The sequence below is a fragment of the Simochromis diagramma genome, unplaced genomic scaffold, assembly GCF_900408965.1.
Source record: "Simochromis diagramma unplaced genomic scaffold, fSimDia1.1 OVJJ01000333.1, whole genome shotgun sequence".
NCBI classification, from domain to species: Eukaryota; Metazoa; Chordata; class Actinopteri; order Cichliformes; family Cichlidae; genus Simochromis; species Simochromis diagramma.
In genome coordinates, this window is record NW_024386765.1 from 3,680,857 (window position 1) to 3,699,935 (window position 19,079).

Below are 19,079 nucleotides of genomic sequence, written 5' to 3' on the forward strand. Positions count from 1 at the left end.
ACAGGGATACATTTCAATATTTATTGCTGTCATTAGTCCTATACAATTTTTGATTGACTCATTTTACAAAGTGAAATAGTAGTAGCAATAGTAGCTAGCACACTTCATTCTCTCACTCATTACAGTGAATGACACATTTATTCTATGCCAGTGTTTTTACTTCCAGGAATTGTCTGTTTGTGTTCAATTGTTTTACTCTTAAAAGGATCTTGCTCAATGATATTTGGCATATAGATCAAAGCAGCTAACGGATCAAACTGCCAACGTCCCAGTCAGTAGATTACCTTCTCTACCTCCTGAGCTACAGCCACCCCACATAACAGAAGCACATAACATATGTACAAATACTTTTTTCCCTTCTTTGTTGTGCCTTAAATCATAGTTTGTACGATTACTTTTGAGTGGAAACTTTGACTTCAATAACATATCGTTTGATTTCAAATTCACAGAGATGGTGTACGAAGTAAAGTTACAACTTCATGTCACTTTCCAAACATTTACGGATGTAAATTTATCCGACATATGCTGGAAACCGCTGCTTTGGACACCTTACTACTTTTTATTGATTTTACAGTTAAGGACAAGTACTGGCTTTCTTAAACACACTGAACAAGTAAGAGCTAATAGCAGAAAACCTGTCTACAGAAGACACCTAGTAGTCTTTAAGTCCTTAAGACACAGGGGGAAGAAATCTAGATGCCAGACCTGAGTGATGTGTCTGGCCCTTCGCTTGATTCATCTACTTTTCACTGACGCATCATCAGAAATGATTTCACTCGAACGGTCACTGTGTGGAACAGGGACGAAAGGCTGAGGGATGCCAAAAGAACTGGACTCAAAAATCAGTGACAACAGGTCTGATGGAGTGATGTATCCAAATGTGAAATTTCTGATTGAAATAGTTGTCAATATGCATGGAGGAAGTTGAGAGAGGTACAGCAGTGAGTATAACAGCCATACAGTTCTGTCATACGGTCTGATCACGAAAACGTAAATACCCACATCAAGGCTTACTGCAGTAAGAACCAAGGTCAGGTTAACTATTAATTTAACAGTATCTAGTGCATCTGCAGCAGTCGTGATAGCATGACACAGTGGGACACTGATTCTTAGAGCGCGTAAGTCTGTCGAAATCAGAGTTTGGGAAATATCCATCATACGTGTGTGCAGCTACAAAGAAGTCATTCATCAGGTTTTGCAGTTACCGTTAAAGCATGAGCTCACATCGAAATTGCAAAACAACTGGAAAGACTGTCCAAGTTTGTGGTACGTCACCAAACAAGAGCATGTAGCAGAACAAGCTGCGTGTCACTGTAAGAGAGGATTTGACAGGTTTTTCATTGTTTTTGAAACCCGCACACACTTAAACACTCAACACCCCTGACTTTCTGAAGCTTCCCATTATACCGGTTATACTTTCTGTAACAACATTTAATGTGCTGTCTTTTATCAAGAGGGATGATTGGTGGAAGACAATGCATGTTTTGATAATCACTTAATTATTTCAGCTATTTTACAAGCAGATATGCTGACTTATCAACATCTGCTTTTCTTTGTCTGATATGACAAAGGTCTAGGTAGTCTAGGTATCATTCTGCAAAAGACCAAATAATTAAAATAATAAAAAATAATAATTATAGGCAGTTTGGCGATTATTAGAAATACTTATCGGCAACCACAGTGCTGTTATCCTCCACTGTGTCAGGGTTCCTGGGTCGTTGACCCAGTGTTTTCCGTTTTGTCATGTTCAGTTTATTTTCACATCTATGTTTTCTGTGCCAGCATACCGCCTGCGTATTGTGTTCCAGTTATTTCCATGTATCATTAGTCAGACTAAGTTCAGCTGCGTACTCACCGGTTTCTAATCATTCATCACCCAGCGTGTATTTAAGTCCTCAGTTCCATCCGATCGTGGTCGTGTCATTGATGTACATGTGATGTTATCGTTTCCGCCTGCGTTCAATCAGCTAGCTAGCCATTCATTCATTCATTCATTCAGCCCTTTCCTACTCCTGTTCTGTTTGTTCACTCCATTGATAATAAAGACCAACCTTCACCTACCTACCTGTGAGTCCAGCATTTGGGTCCTCCTTCTCTCATCCACGATACTACTCCTGACAGAATGACACGACCCCGCGTTGTGGACCCAGCGGACTCGGACCTTTTTGAGCGGCAGGAGGCAGCGCTTTCCCGTTGGGCAGAGGAGCTCAGGGGAAGACAGCGGCTCTTCGCAGAGAGAGCACGTCTTCGAGGGGACTCTCCTGGCTCTGGGCGGGCCTCGGAGACGCCGCGTTCCCCCACCTGCTGCCTCACCTGCACCGGAGCATTTGCCGCGGAGAGTGGACGTTTCACGCCGCGCTTCGGCCGCTCCCTCTCTCGCCGCTCCGCTCCTCGCTCACACACCCGCCGCCTCATTCGCCGGACCTCCACCTTCGCCACGGCACAGCGGCTACGCCTCCCACCTCGGCTCAACGGAGGCTACCGCGCCAGAGGCTCAGCTGTTTACCCCGGCCGCTTCCTCTTCCCGGAGAAAGCGGCGCACACGCCGCCATAATATGGACCATTTTCAGCAACTCCCGGGAGTGAGTGCCAGTGACTGTTTTCCACACCCTTCATCTGATTACTCCCTTAAAACGCACAGTACACTCACTTCTGATTCATGGGGAGTTTCCCTCCTAGAGGACGATGTGGACTGGGAAGACTTCTTCTGCTCTGCTCCCTCTGAGCTGGGATTCATTAAAGACAATCCCCGCACTTCAACACCTCCGGACACAGTTCAACTAAAGACTGTAAATAGTGGTGGCAGAAAAACCAGAACAATCCCCGATAAACCTGCTAGTATCACACACCCAGTCGTTATCTCCACTCCCGTCAGTCAGTCTACACCCACACCAGTGCCAGCTCCCAGGAGCTCCCAGGAGTCTACCGCCACACCCGCTTCTGTTTCTCAGGTGGGGGTGACTGGTGTCCAGCCACCTCCCGTGCCTGTCCCAGCGCCCAGGCTGAGGGCAGCCAGAACCCAGCCTGACCCCCCTAGAGGCTTGGAAGAGCTAATCAGTCCACCACTTCCTCCACCACCTGATCCAGCCTTTCACGCACTAGCTTTATCCCTGGTTAGGCTAGCTGAAGTGTCCCCTGCTCAGGCACCAGCTTTACTAGCCCAGGCTGTAGATTTATCTCCCTGTCTAGTTCAGTCTGTAGCTCGGCCATCAGCCACACCAACCTCAGCTCCGTCGTCAGCCTCACCTACCTCTGTTCCTCCCTTAGCATCTCCACTCCAGTCAGTTCCCTCACCTGCTGTTCAGCCTTCACTCCAGTCCCCTGTAGTCCAGTCTGCTCCAGTCCCCTGTAGTCCAGTCTGCCCCTGTCCAGTCAGTCCAGTCGCCTCCTGTCTCCCAGTCGCCCGTCCACCATCCTGTTCAGTTCCCGGACCTGCAGCCACAGCACCCAGAGCCAGCTGTGAGCTCTCCTGCTCCTCAGCCAGGGGTTTCCGCACCCGCTGGCTATACAGCTGTGGCTCCGTCACCCCCGGCTCCCGTGCCGTCGCCTGGTCCAGCATCAGACTCAGCCTCAGCTTCTGCTTTGACTGGTCCTGCGGCCGCCAGGCCGTCGCCCAAGCCACGTTCTGGACGTCATCGCCGGCGTGGCCGCCCACTGGACCCGTCTCGTCTCGACCGCCGGGGCGTCTTCCTCTCGGCCGCCCACCGGAACTGTCTCGGCCACCGGCCACGGGGCCGCCCACCGGAACGGTCTTTGTTTTGGACTCCGTCCCTCCGTCCTGGGCCCCCTCCGCCCGCCCTGTTCTGGTTTTTCTTTCTTTTGGCCGTCGGGTGCCAGCCTTTGAAGAGGAGGAGGGGGGTACTGTCAGGGTTCCTGGGTCGTTGACCCAGTGTTTTCCGTTTTGTCATGTTCAGTTTATTTTCACATCTATGTTTTCTGTGCCAGCATACCGCCTGCGTATTGTGTTCCAGTTATTTCCATGTATCATTAGTCAGACTAAGTTCAGCTGCGTACTCACCGGTTTCTAATCATTTATCACCCAGCGTGTATTTAAGTCCTCAGTTCCATCCGATCGTTGTCGTGTCATTGAAGTACATGTGATGTTATGTTGTCGTTTCCGCCTGCGTTCAGTCAGCCAGCCATTCAGTCCTTCCTTCAGTCAGTCGTCCAGCCAGCGAGTCCTTTCCTACTCCTGTTCTGTTTGTTCACTCCGTTGATAATAAAGACCAACCTTCACCTACCTACCTGTGAGTCCAGCATTTGGGTCCTCCTTCTCTCATCCACGACACTACTCCTGACACACTGATTTCAAAGGGCAGCAAAGTTGATTCTCAAAATCGGAGTCATCTGAGTCAATTAATATTTTAAGTGACTTGGTATTTTTAAGCTCGTTTTCTGAAAGATTATGTCATAATTGTCCTGAAATTTGCTGTCCAAAGTCCAAAATTTCTGCTGGTGCCTGTTTGTGGTGAGCATCAGATCAAAGTTAAGAATTATAAATTGTAATTATAATTAGCTTCTAGTGCACTTTCAGGCCCGTGAGACTCATTTAGACTCTCAGACACTAAGCCATGGCTCTTTGCGAAATGCACACATTTCTGCATATCTGCCATTCAAAGACACTTTTTATAGAGTTTATTTTATGTAATATTCAATACTGAACTGTATGTGGGAGCCGAATCTTCAGCCCTGCTGAGAATCCATGTGGGACTTTACTTCCATGGGCATATCATGCGGGCCAGTTACATGCAAATACCAAAGGGTCATTTATAGCTGACATATGAAATTATCTTGCAGACCAGTTATATATAACAGAATAGCAGAATAGTAACTGCTCAGCTGGGGTTCCAAGCAATTCAAGCAGGTACTAAAATATGACATCATACCCAGAGTGCGTGCCACCAATTGGCTGGTCAGTGGCATCACTCAGTGGGTTATTCACAAAAATCAAAGCTGCTATTTCTGATATCCAGCAACGAGGAAAATGGCTACAAAAACAATGCTCTGTTCATCCAGTCTCACAAAAAACCACAGACTGAGCAACAGTTACATCGTTGCCTCGACATCCACCTTTGTTGTAGCATTCATGTCACATACTAATTATGTCACAGGACCCTCGTCAGCGTTGCTATGACGAAGACCACACACATTAGGTGGCACTCGATTGTAATAGAAAACCAATGGATCAGAGTCAAGTCGTGGTGGGTCAATCCAAGTAGGTACTAATGAAAAAGGAGCTTAATGGTATTGCGGGCCAGAAGTTTGACGCCCCTGGTAAGGATGCTTGATGTAAGATTTCAGGCTATAGGACAATGAAAACTGTTTTGTAAGGACATTGTGTTATCAAGTTGTGAAATAAAAATGTGAAGTGTTGCCCTGATGGTAGGGTATGGAAACAAATCTCAAAATCCATTCAATACTTCGTGGACAGCATCAGCAGGATCAACGAAGCTGGAACCATTTTTTTGCCAGAATCTGGAGGTTTGAGTCGATGAGCGCCACTGAATGATGGACAATCGATTGCACTCGCTCCACTCCACACTACCGAGGTAGCAGAGCTCCTTCTTCCTCAGACTTAAACCCCGCTGCCATAGAATGTTTCAGAACACTTCAGGAAACCATTCTCTGTGAGACTGTATGCAACTCCACTTTCTTTAGCCGGTACGTACATCCGTCACCATGCCAGAATATACCTGTTACACCTGTTTCCAGGCAAAGTGTTAAAAACCCAAAAAGACACCCACCAGTGACAGGTGACCTTTTGCTGACTCCTGTCAGTTGTTCTCGTGTTAAACCAGATTCCTATGTGAACAACAATATGGTCAAATGTACATTTATTCAACTAGCATTCTCACATTCTCTTGCACAATCTTGCGAAATCAAATACTCTCAGATCCATATGTTTTTCAAGGGTCTTTTGAGCCGCTTTCAGGCCTTTTTTGCATAGTGAAATCTTCTACAATGATTGAACATGAATATCTCAAAGACTGTCAAAGATAACCTGCCATGGTTACTAGAATCAACATGAAAGTAAATGAAAATGGCATTTTATTTACAATAAATGGCTTTTTTTTTTTGTCGAAAAGTATTCTATATCCTTAATTTTGTATTGTAGTGAAATATTAAATAAATAAGAAAGTTATTTTAATTATTTGTGCTCAAATATGCAACTTTCCAGAACAGCTTGAAATTGTTTTTAATATTTTAAACAGACAGAGACAGTCGAACAGGAAATGTTCTGAATGTTGGCTGTTTTGAAACAGAGTAACCCATGTGTAAATTTTTGCATCTCACAGTAAATGTTAGGCCCTGACAGTGTCCGCCTGTGACCTTTTATTTTAACTATGTTGTTTATGTATTGTGAACGGTACTATTTTTATTCTTTACTCTTCTGAGAACATGCTTCCTAGTACAGGGCTCTATGGTCACATGATTAGTGGTGGTATTCTCCAACGCATGTTCAGTTTCACGTCAAAACATGCCTCTAATTTTTCCACTACTCTTTGCTCTGCTTTGAGCTTGCTGGACCGCCCATCCCTTCAAACTGGAGAGCACTAGTTTCCTTTTGAGATCTTGAGTCTGTGTATTTAAGATTTTATCTTTGCTTATGGAAAAGAGACCCAAACCAGTGCAAAAGAGATTCTAACCAGTGTTTTTAATGAGTAGAATAACCCATTTAAAGTTCCCATTGATGAAATAAACCTTAAATCAGAGTACATATCATCTCAAATAAACAATATTTTGTTATGTATTTTACTCCATGATGTAAAACACTTCTGTACTTCATAGCAAGTTTCCAAAAATGTACAAGTGTATTGTTTCAATCAGAACACTAAGTCATATATGAAACACAAAACTCACACCAAGTTATAGCTGAAGTCCATCTTTAAAAAAAAACCTTTGACAATTGTTTATGCATTAAAAAAAATTAATGTACATTTTTTACTACAAAGCACCCTAAACACGATTAACAGTAGTTCATTTATCCTTTTTCTCTTACTGTAAAGATATAAATCAACGTGATTTAACATTTGCTACTCATTAAAAGACATTTCAGTGTAATCAAGTATTAATCAATAAAACAGACAGATCCCGTAAACAAATGTAAATAACGACACTGAGCACTTTTATCCAGTTTAAGTAAACATGTTAATTCCACTCCTTGAGTGAATGAATGAATGCATACCTTCATAGCTACAATACACTGTGGAAGTGAGGAGTTTCAAGTGGGAGCAAAAAAAATAATGTTTAAATTCTCAGGCACTTAAATGGAGCCAGGATGCAAAATAACGCTGTTAGTTCTGAGCTGAGAGCAGGTCTGAGAAGGAACAGATAATCTATCCCATGCTGTGAGACTTTTGTCAGTTACATCAATATGTTTTGATGTGTCAGACATTCATTTGCAGAGTAACAGCAGACTGACTCCATCTTAAGGCAACATTTATGGCAGGTTTTAGTAACAGCGTTGGCGTGCTTGACTCATTTTGAAGCAAAAAAACCATGATTTTTTGTCAATACCTGTTTTTTTATACTGCAGGGTGTCTGGTGATTCCCACCCATTACTTTTTACTGCGGGATGAATTAAGCTTGAGTCCAGTTAGTGAGTTTCCTGGCTGTACCGTATTAATAACATGCACATTGCTAAGAGAGGGTAGGTGCGTTTCATTGTGCTAATGCATTTTCTCACGGCTCTCTGCAGCTTCTTAACTTTTCTCACACTATCAGCATGAGAAAAGTATGTGAGGTCCCAAATGAGTAGCCCTTCAGTTCTAAGTGCTGTTAGTGCGTTAACACATCAGGTGCTGGTGATACTTGGAGGCTGGTCAGTATTTATGCATCGTGTTGCACCATTAAAGACTTTGCATAGGAAACATTTGTATTTATTTGTTCTATATGTCTTGGTTGTCCTTGAGGTGCACATAAGGGATTTGAAGAGCAAGAGTAGCCACTAGAAAGCATCAAATAGCAGCATCATCATCATCATGAATCAAGCCTTCAGGAGACAATGGTTTGATGCATATGCTTAAAACAATGTGGCATGCAACGGCCATGGCCGGCTCTGTGTGTTTAATGTGGCACATCATAAATCAGGATTTTGGTTATGTTACATCATTTTGTCATAAATTATTTTGTCAGTGAGTCTGTGGACTGTTTTTGTGTGTGGTCTGTGCCTTTAAGAGACTATACATGTCCCTTGTCTGATTGGGTGAGCTGTTTTGGGCTGGCTTCAAAATGGCATCTGCTGATTGGCCCCCACTGTCAACTGGCCACTTCAAAAACTGTGTCTCCATACATCCCCTGACAGCAGCTGACACCAACAGCAGACCTAGTTTTGATTAGTTTGATTTCTTGCTTTTGACCTTGGTTTACCCCAGAGTTTATGGTTTCAGTTTTGGTATTATTGGTGTCCCCACTTCGGCCCCCAAACCAGGAGAACCAGGGCAGGGTGGTACCTTTATCCGGTCCTTTGAGTAGTCCATTCTTTAAAAAGTCTGTTTTTATTCCTGTTTTAACAAGTCTTTGTCATTCCAGTTCTAATTCTTGTTAGGATGCTGTGTTTTATCAGGCAACCAGCTGAACTGATAGGGTTCCCGTGGCACCAGGAGATCTATGTCAAGCCTCTTCTGTTCCTTTTCACTGTTCACCGTCCTGTACCCGAGCAACGACATGGCCCCTTTACACACTTCCTGGATTCGTCTGACCTTGTTGTGTGGCAGCATGGTGCGCCAAGCCTGGGAGACGTTGGTAGCGCTCCTCGACGTGATCTTGAAGGCCTCTTTAATAGAGCCTTTGCCTTTTCCGTGGGTCACCTTGTAGATCCATGTGGCCAGCTCTGTGGTCATCTCCAGACCTACAAACTGATACACGGCATTGATCTCCTCGAGTGGATTGCGTGCCATGTCCTCGTAGCGAACCAATTTGTAGCGGCCTTTTAGAAATGGAGGGGGCTTCATGACCGCCCTCTCGTTGATACGCACATGGCTGCGACAAATCTCCTGCATGACCTGATACTGTACATCTGCTTCCTTAATGCGTTTCTGTTCCAAGACGATTGCGTTATCACTCATAAAGGCCTTGGCTGACTCTTCCCTAGACCGCACAACTGCCCGTGGGTCTCGGACCAGGTGGATGATGCGGAGATCTAAGTTCGAGTCCTGCAAAAGTGGATAAAGTGATTCCAGTTCAAAGAGCCGCACATCTTTGTACACCACGTGAGAGTAAGAGTCACACGCCTGCTTTACCCCCTGCAGTCCCTCAGCACCACATTTCTCTAGGCACAGAGTCTGGTTGCTGAACTGATTACGTGGCGTAAGAGAACAGATTGGTGGTGAGCACAGAGCTCGACTGTGACTCCACATAAACAAAGACGACACATTGTGGTTCTCTGGAAGGTAGGACTCCATCACTGAGAAGTCACACTGGAACACGCTCCGTAAGAGATCCCTCACTGCCATTCGAAGCGCCCTTGCACCGTTTTTCTGCAGCTTGGTCCACACATGCCAACCGGGCTCCATAAGATAGAAGACAGACGGGTGCTGACTGAACACCTGGCCCAGGAAGGATGAGCCTGATCTCCACGATGACAGCAGCAGAACATGGACTTTGGCGTTGGAGGGTTGTGGGTCACAGGGGCTGAGTTGGGTGTACCAGCTAAAGAACAGCACTACTCCTGCCCCCTGTAAAATCACCAGAAACATCATGGTGCTGCAGTTCACTCTGTAGCGCGGCATCGTGGCTGTGAGCTGCTGTCAGACAGTCGTCCTTTGTTTGAATCCTCTCTTTGGTCCTGTGTTGAGGTGTTTATCTTTGCTGCATTAAAAAGCAAGACAGACAGAGAGAGAGAAATTCATATTCAAGATTTGACAATCATGTTTATGCAGCACTCAAAATCTCTTGCAAATCATTATCAAGCATGTGTCAAGAAGAGACAGCCCATACGCTCTTATAAATTAGCTGACTTTGGGACATTAATAGTGACACAATATGGATTAAGAAAATATGACTTTTGTTATCAGTTTTTTTATCTGATGAAAAGCTCAAATAATAAATAAATTAGATTAATTTTACTTAGAGACTAGTTATACTTGCTCCAGTAAATGAGGCCTTGTGCAGCTTTAAATGCTAAAAAAAATTACATGTATAGTGGAAGTATTTTAAAGTGTTTTAATTTTGATGATTATGGCTCATGAAAATCAGAAATCTATTATCTCAAAGTGTTAGCATATTTAATTCAAAGTTTGCACGTGAATGGCGTGTATTTCTCAGTCTAGTTTAGCACTAAAACCACAATCATGGGGACAACTGCCGATGCAACGGTTAACCAAATGATCATCGACATCCTGTACAAAGATTTTTGTATTTCATTTCAGGCTCATAGCGCCTAGGTACAGGAGTCCAGGTTTTTGAATGGTTTGAGATACTATGTCCTCTATGTTGGTGGTGGTGGTTGGTCTGCTGTGTTTCATCGAGTCCAAAGCCAACACAGCATTTCCCAGGAGATGTGTGAACACTTCATGCTTATATCTCCTGACAAGCTTTATGGACATGCTGCTTCTCTTTTCCAACATGACATAGCACCTGCCCACAGCTCAAAAACATCATTACTGTGTGTGACTGGCCTGACCTGGCACCCCAGCAGTGCAACAATGTGATTGCCTCCCTGCCACACCACACGTGCTGAAATTCTTGGCAAATAAGTTTGTAAATATGGTTTAGGTAAATTTTAAATACTTTTATCATGTGTCTGACAAAACACAATCTGAGATACTGAAATGATGATTTAATGAGCTTTAAGCCCATAAGCCCTGAGTAAAGAAACATTTTACATAGATGAAGAACCTAACAATAAACTAGTGCAGAGTGAACTGGTCAAAGAAGTGGAGCAATATCCTTTAAGAGCACTACTTAGAAATCCATTGTGTTCTTATTCTATTACAGTTTTGTTTTCATCTAAAGTCTCACCTTAGACATTTTATAGAGATGTCTGCAAAGATTATGGCTAATGTCAGTGCGTCAAATTACAAGCTGAGCAAGTTTCAACAATTTAAAAGGATTCAAATGACACTCAGCCAGTCAGACTAAGTCACTAGCTTATATCTATTATAGCCCATATAATGTTTATATCTAACTTTGTAAATAATGTGTTGCTAATATTATTTAGTGTACTGACAGCTAATAAACCAAAGATTGGGTTCATTTGATAGATACACTCCTCACACTTGGAACACATCATGCACTGACTGTACCTGACAAAGTCACGTGCTACACACAGCACAGTCAGACCTTCCGGCACAATCTCAGCAAAAACTGTGAAAAGGTATTTGAATCCATTCATTACCTTTTCAGGTTTATTTTTACCCATTCATGTTTGCACCTTCATTTTCAGTGCAGATAAAACAGATAAGCAGATAAGATTGCAAAACGCTCTTGCAAATTTTTCCTGTTGTACTTCTGTGTTTGTAATTAGCTCAGTGCATTTTTACCTCATTCTTTCTACACATACGCACGAGCATACATCCATTGTCACAGTCTATTTTAAGTGACTCAGAGTTTCCATTACAAAATCACATGAATCCCAAAGAACCACCTCCCATTCTGCTTGCTTTTTATTATTATTATTTATTTATGATGTGTTCTACAATATTTGTCAATTTAACCAATTTTGCAGGGCAATCTTCATATACAAGAGTAATTTTCATATATGAGAGACCTGACAGAATATGGAAATGACTTTTGTGCTTTTTCCTGCCTATCTTGAAATCTTTGAAGCATTTCCACTGGACTAAACATGTTAAAAACAAAGACTGTGCTGAGAATTCAGTGACATTTACAAGCAAAGCTGTCATCCAGAGAACAAGTTAGAAGCATGATTGCATCTTAATTGGTGGATTTTGAGACATTTGTTGGTTTGAAATGCAGAGAGAGCTCGGGTTATTGCAGAGAGAAAACTGCAAACACTGGCACGGCTTCACTGAATGATTTTTCCTGCATCATGCCAGTGTAGCAAGCGGCCTTTATGTAGCTGTTCAGTGTACATTTTTAAGGATTGAAGAAGAAAAAAGTTCATTTACATTAAATGTGTTTTCATAGAAAATAAAGGGTCCAGTTTTATTGTTACTTCATTGCATATGAGATGGTTTTAGTAAAGTTATAACTTTTGGCTACTTTTAAATGTGATACTTTCTATTGATACTTTTTAGATACTTTTAAACCAACCCTATACAAAACTCTGATCTCTCCCCTAATGTTCCAATGTTACGCAACATGCTAACATGTGAGGCGTGTCACCTCACCGGCGGCTTATGACGGGAATGCTGTCACCTGATGACAGTTGAAAATATTGGCAGCATTCTTCTTTCACCGAGTGCAGGAAGGAGGAAGAAGAGCAAGATCCCTGATGATAAAGCAAATCATGTTAGTATGTCATAAGATGTCTGAACAGGCTGGGACACGAGCTAATCAACTTTTGACCCTCGAGATAGTGAAACAGTGATAGTGAAATCCTAGTGTGGCAATAACTACCTAGTTAGTTGGTAACTGATGTGAACCACCCTTCTTAAACATTTTGAATCACATGGGCAGATTTTGAACATGGTGAAAAAATCAGACCTAAACATCACACATTAACCGCTGAAACTTTACACAGGTATTAATCACGCCACTGTATTCCTGCTCTCTCTGTTTCTCTGGGTCGTCTGATTGTTGGGAATTTCCCTCTGTATCAATGTAGAGTCATTACCTTACATACAAATTGCCTCGAGGTGATTGTTGCTGGGATTTGGTGATATATTTAAAAAATCTATTTCATTTATTGAAACTATCAGGTGTCAGGGCATTTAGCCACCTGCTACTCACAGATAGAAGGGCCTGAGTTTGACTCGTCTATCTGGGGCCTTTCTGTGTGGAGTTTGCATATTTTCTCAATGTTTGAGTGAGTCTTCTCTGGGTACTATGGCTTCCTCACACAGTCCAAAGTTAGTGGGAATTAGTATTTAATTAGTTAATTATTAATTAGTGATTCCAAATTTCCCATAGGTATGAATTGCTGTGTGTCTCTCTGTGTCAGCCCTCTTTCAGATTCCAAGGTATACCCTACCTCTCAACCCTATGACAGCTGGGATAGGCTCCAGCCCCCCCTGGTGCATGAAAGTATCAGTCAAAGATTCAATCCTCAAATATTTTCAGACAAGCACTTATTCATCCACCGAAAAACACACGCTAAGCTCGACATTTAGCTAATAACAGAAGATGAAACCTGAGAAAGTTACAGTCTTGTTAGCTGCTGATCCTTTCCCTATAAGAACCCCTTACCTGTTGAGTAACCTTCCTCTTAAACTCTCAGATAAATGCAGAAAAATAATCTTAAAAATTAACAACTTGTCACAACTGGCAAAAGAAATCTTTCAAACCATATTTACTCACTTGTACTGAAAGGCAGGATTTTATTGTATTATTTTCTAACTGAGCTATCACTAAATACTAAAATATCTGGATGAATGTCTTGCTTAAACCAGGACAACTGTAATGCGCGTCCACATACTTGCATGTGGGCGCAGATCTGATGTAGAGGCAATAATGCCAGATAATGTCAAGTTTCAGATCACTTTGTACTTTCTTAAATTTCAACAGGCTGCTCAGCTGGAAAAGTGGAAACTTTCCCTGAGGTGATGCTGCACAATTTAGCATTGTAAGGCTGAAGTGCTGAATCGTCAAAGAAACGAAAATCCCGATTGGCTTTCAACCCTCTCTAACAAAGATGCTGTTAAATCTGAGCTTGATGGTTGACTGCTTCTGGTTCTTTGTAAAAGACATGCATGCTCAGTACAAGTGCTAAAGTAAGTGGCTAAAACATTTTTGAGCAGACATTTTTTGACAGTCTCAAATGTATGCTCAACTGTGAGGTTCAACCATGTGAACCTCACAGTTGAGCAAAAGTTCAGCACAGTTCATTACTGTAAACGTTGCCACAGTTCCCTAGCACTAACTAATCCCAGCAGCCTGCACACGCAGCCTTTAAATTGATCTGAATGACAGTAGGAAATAACCAGAGAACTTAAGCAACCCATCTTTATTTCTCAATAAAATCTTGAAAATTATTTAAGTGTCCCCTACAATCTTTATTTATTTCTAACCATAACACTATGATTAGAAACTCCAACCCTAAGTGTACACGACATATCCAGTGTATGTAACACACTGTGTAGCAAGCTGTGCAGGGAGAGCAGGTGTATTTGATGATATCTGGTGAACAGTATGAAATCTTGCAGCGTGACTGCAGCTTTATTGTAGAGCAGGGCCCTGATCAGGCTGCATGAAGAACATACTTGACATTAGGTATTACCCCGCCTCTTAGATTTAATTACTCATGAAGGTGCTGACAAGTTAAGACTTTCTCTCCTGTTTATGTCTTGAACAGATTAGACAGCACACTGAACAATGGAGAAGTAAACAAAAGGTAAATGCTTTTAATACCCCAATCTTCATCTGGATTTATATAATTTATGACTGTGTGATATTATACACACACACCTTGTGTAAACATGGATCTGCAGCGTCTTGTGTGCAGACATTGTGCGACGCCTTGCGTGCAGCTGCTCGTGCACTGTTTGTTTGCAGTGAGACTGAGTCTGGGAACAGATGCGTCTCTTTCTGTTTGCCAGCAGAGACGTGGTGAGTCCAAGTGCAGGAGACACTTTGCTGTCTTTGTGAGGAGAACAGTGCTGGCAAGCAGCACCGTGAACTACAGCGCTGCAACACCGAAGAGATCCAGATATTCGTCTGCTAAGAAGCATACATTATTGCACCTGCATAGCGAGCTGCGCCAGCTGCAACCTTTCCTTGTGATTATCATTTCTGAGAAAGCGGCTACTCGAAAACACTCGCTGCTCGTCCTGCTCAGCTCTGTGTGCATGAAAGAACACAGGCTCTCAGGGTTGTTTCAGGATGTCTTGCAGCTGCTTGATCAGTGGATAAATAAACCACAGAGTCAGCCAAACCTCAACAATCCACTTAAATTAAATCACTCGCTTTGTTCATGGAGTCTGCCTGAAGGTGGCCATTCTTTAATTGTACTTTCTGATGTTTGTAGTTGGTAATGGAATGCATATAAGAGCTGCAGAGTGCTCTTTAGACCACTCTGTATCTTGTAAATGTACAGATCCAACTCTAAAAAGCTTCTTAAACATATGACAAAAGATTTGAGCCGATATGTGTATAAACAAAATCAATGAGCCTTTCAAGCTGGCCTATCACGTACTCTGTAGTCTTTGTGAACCTGAACCGTACTTGTTTCTGAAAAGTAAAAATAAACATTTGCTCAGTTTTGACGTAGTTGTTCACACTCTGGCCAAACAAGCAAAAGATCCCTAGTTTGTTCCCAGGAGAAGGAGAGTTTGTGGGTGCTCTTGGCCCATCAGCCAATCGTGGAAAAGAGTAAACTTCTTAAGTGCAAACAGCTAAAATGAAGCCAAATGTTAAAAACCGTGAAAAGTGCTCGTTGTCCCTGTCTGTGCTTTCAAAAATGTATATTTTGATATTTTATGGGGGTTTTCTCCTATGAAACTCTGCGTTCACCTTCTATGGATGCACAATCTGATACTGGACACAGGTTCAGTCCTATTCAGTTCATTGTTGCTCTGCCTTTATAACTCTACATAGCAGAAGCGTTGCTCCTGTTACCAGCAGCACAGCTAATATAGCATGGAGGAAGCTGGCAGCACAGGTTCAGCAGTCGGGAGGTATTCCAAGCATACTGCATCAACAGCTTTACATATTTGAAGTGGTTTTTACTGCTTATCAAACTGTTGCCAAGTGGGGTGACTCAACTGAAAATCTCCAACAACAGTGCTTTCTTTGTTGGTTTCTCTCTCGCTCTGTTTGCTTTAACACATGTTGGCAGGCTTTTACTATACTCACTGTAACATAAAGTGTTGATAATCTTGGTTAATATTTAAAAAATCTCTCATTTCACCTGCCTCCTATTACACCAGTCTCCTTCCCCTGCTCTGACAGCAGGGTGCAGTAAAGAGCTGGTCGTTTTCTTCTGTAAGCAGACCTGAAACAAACATTGACACTGAAAACATGATTCATGTGTGTTTTTTTTCCACCTCTTCTTTCTTTTTGTATTTACATTTATCAGCTGTTATAAATGCTGATATTCAGCAAATCACCAGCCACCAATTTAATGCAAGCTATTAAATTTCAAGACTTGGTGACGTTTAAAACAGTGCAAATAAGATAGAAAAGAAAGAAATAAAGTGTTTGCAAAAGAGGGAAATGGAATTTTAAAATACAAAGTGTTAGAACAAGCAGGAGTTAAATTATGGAACAGTCTAACAGAAGAAATTAAAGAAAGTAACAACATAAACCAGTTTAAAGTGAAATATAAAAAACAGATTTTTAACAAATATAAGAATGAAGAAAACAGGGTAAACCCAGGGCGGTAATGTTGTTCGTAATAGTGTTTTAGTTTGTTTGTCTCATCATTTGTGAATCTGCAAACGTTGCCACTCAGTCCTTATTTATATGAACGTAACTATACTGTGGTTTGTTTGTTGTGATTTACTTTTGCTTGTTGTTTGTTTAATTTAAGGCTAAAACAAAATGAAATCAATGAGAGGTAAAATTTGAGGGGGTAGGGACTAATATATATACTAATATATACTAATGTATACTTCTGCCTACTCCGTTTCAAACAAAAGAATGGAATGATATTTTGTAATGATTGTGAATTCACGTTTGAAATAAAAATGAAATGAACTGAACTAAATCATAAATAAATCAGCTCATAAAATTTGTTTATTTTCTGTAAATGTTCCTTAAGCATGTGCTTATATAGAAACATGGGTTCTTGCCAGTCTCTCAGCTATCCTCCATTAGAAACACCTTTGACATTATGACTCATATTTCTTCTCATAACCTGAAACACTCATAGACACATCCAGTATTTCCTCTGATGTCACAGTCCCTTGATGTGTTTCTCAAAAATTAAATTGTAGTTTCCTTTAGAGTACGAACAACGTAATAACAAAGCCAGTGTTCTTGGTTTGCTTTGTTTTTGGCCGTTACTGATTCACCCTTTCGTGTAATCAATACTGCTTTGTCTTTTATCTCCACTCCCTTTGAATATTTAACCAGTTTAACACTAATACGAAAGCACACATAAGTAATGGTCAGTGGTACCCATGCACCAGTCAGCTGGGATGCATCTTTTTTTTTCAGACATTATTTGGTAACTTTATATTTTTGCTGTGGATTTCTCCACTGTCACTATCACAAAGTGCTCTTAATCCACTTACTATTATTGTTGTTATCTCTTCCATTGAATAGCGGTTTGTGTGTTTGCAGATCAGCTGAAGTAATCTTATCAACTACCCACTGGAAACGCTATAGAGGAAAGCCCACATTTAAGGATGATTGACACGGGCACTTGAGCAGAGCAGGCTTCCTCATATTACCTCTATAACCCTGTCAGAGTTTACAGTTAGTTCAAACACTCAGCCTCAGGAGTACCCATCACCATTCTTTCTTTTATATATATATAAACATTATGTCAAATTCTGTTTCAAAATTAGGGGGAAGAGAAAATTTTTAAATGAAAGGCAGTGTGACAAATTTAATAGCTTTACACCTGATGTTTTTGAAAAAAAAAAAATATAGCTATATATTCATCTGTACGACAGATAGAGTCTCACATTTTAGACTGCTGCTCAGAGTGTGGCCCGTATAATGTCTGTCTGTGAAGCACAAACGTGACATGAATAATGGCAGCTTTTAATTACTTCATTCATTCACTGTCTTCAAATGAACCCCGTGGAATCTGGTAAATATTGTACAGAATAAAAACGGCCGAAGAGGCTTGTAGCTGGCACTTGTAATCACATTACAGAAGACTGTGTAACGGCACAGACCAAACTAACTCTGAGGGGATAAACGGGGGGTAATGGAGTCCCCTGCGCCTACCTGGGTGGTCACGGATTCTGATCTTTGGAGTTTCGTTACATTGTTGCGTTGCTCGGTCTTAAAGACGAATTTATTGACATGGTTGTAAAAGAATCGCCAAGATGGGCAGAAAAGAGGGTCGTAACCGTAGAGAAGCGAGCGGGTTGTAATTTATTCGTCTTTTTTTTTTTTTTTTTACCTCTTATTCCACCAAAGAGAAAGAAAAAAAGTCTCACCTTTTATTTTGTTGTCGGTCGCGCTGTCTGACAACGGAGCCTGTCCACAGTCCTCTGAACTCTCCTCTCCTCCGCCGCCCTCGGTCACCAGCTGCTCGGAGAACTTTCGTGTAGTGGCCGTGCACAAGGCGCAGTTTTGAGACGTGGCCGGTGGCAGTGCAGGGCTGACGGGCTGGCAGAGGGCTGGGCGGGGGCTGCTGGTCACAGAGATAGGAGAGTGGTGGAAGGTGGGTGGGTGCGTGGATGGGTGTAACGGAACAGTTATAAAGGCGACATTTACGGCGCATCGATGGCAGACATCCTTCCCAACATTTATTCTTGTGTGTGGTGCAGTAGGCTACAGATGTTAACTGCCCTGTGGTCCAGTCCCAGTGTTTTATCTCCGTTACCAGTTGCAATGCAGCCACTACCTTTATAACTCTGTGTTTATTGTACTTACATTTTAACCCATCCGATCTTTTTTGGCCACTTAAAACATGTTTACAGAACTATTGTTATGTTTTATATTGTTATATTTGTGCTGTCCTCTTGGCCAGATTACGCTTTAAAAAGACATTTTTAATGTGAACGAGATTTTGATATCATTCACGAGGGATACATTTGACATATATTTCACATATCCTCCTGAGAACCAGCAAACAAGTATCTTCCAGTTTAACGTTTTTTGTGATGCCCTGCCTATTTGGACGTAGAGGCGACCCAAAAACATGAGGTACCATTGGAAAGGCACAGATGTCCCCGTTTGAGCTCACTTTAGGGCTTATTACGGTAGCTTGAATAAATCAAAAGATGTAGACCAAAAACAGATGTCCATTTGTCCAGTTTTTTGGCAAATACACACTTTCAAGTCACTTTTCTATTCAAAAATAACTTTGCAAACAGGGGAGACACTGGATCAATAAA

The 19,079-nt window shown here is 41.9% G+C and overlaps 1 protein-coding gene across 3 annotated transcripts; it reads right to left on the reverse strand.

Moving 5' to 3' along the window:
* Positions 1 to 6,636: 6,636 nt before the first annotated feature.
* Positions 6,637 to 18,370, reverse strand: LOC120736348 (carbohydrate sulfotransferase 6-like). Of its 3 annotated transcripts, none has more exons than XM_040036409.1 (3): positions 18,177 to 18,370; positions 12,322 to 12,394; positions 6,637 to 9,810 (listed from the first exon to the last, which is right to left on the reverse strand). In XM_040036409.1, the coding sequence occupies exon 3, from the start codon at positions 9,729 to 9,731 to the stop codon at positions 8,535 to 8,537; it is 1,197 nt and encodes a 398-aa protein (XP_039892343.1). In that variant the 5' UTR covers positions 9,732 to 9,810; positions 12,322 to 12,394; positions 18,177 to 18,370; the 3' UTR covers positions 6,637 to 8,534. The 3 variants fall into 3 exon arrangements, with proteins under 3 accessions (XP_039892343.1, XP_039892334.1, XP_039892339.1); XM_040036400.1 differs by having other exon boundaries at positions 12,294 to 12,394; XM_040036405.1 differs by lacking the exon at positions 12,322 to 12,394.
* Positions 18,371 to 19,079: the final 709 nt, after the last annotated feature.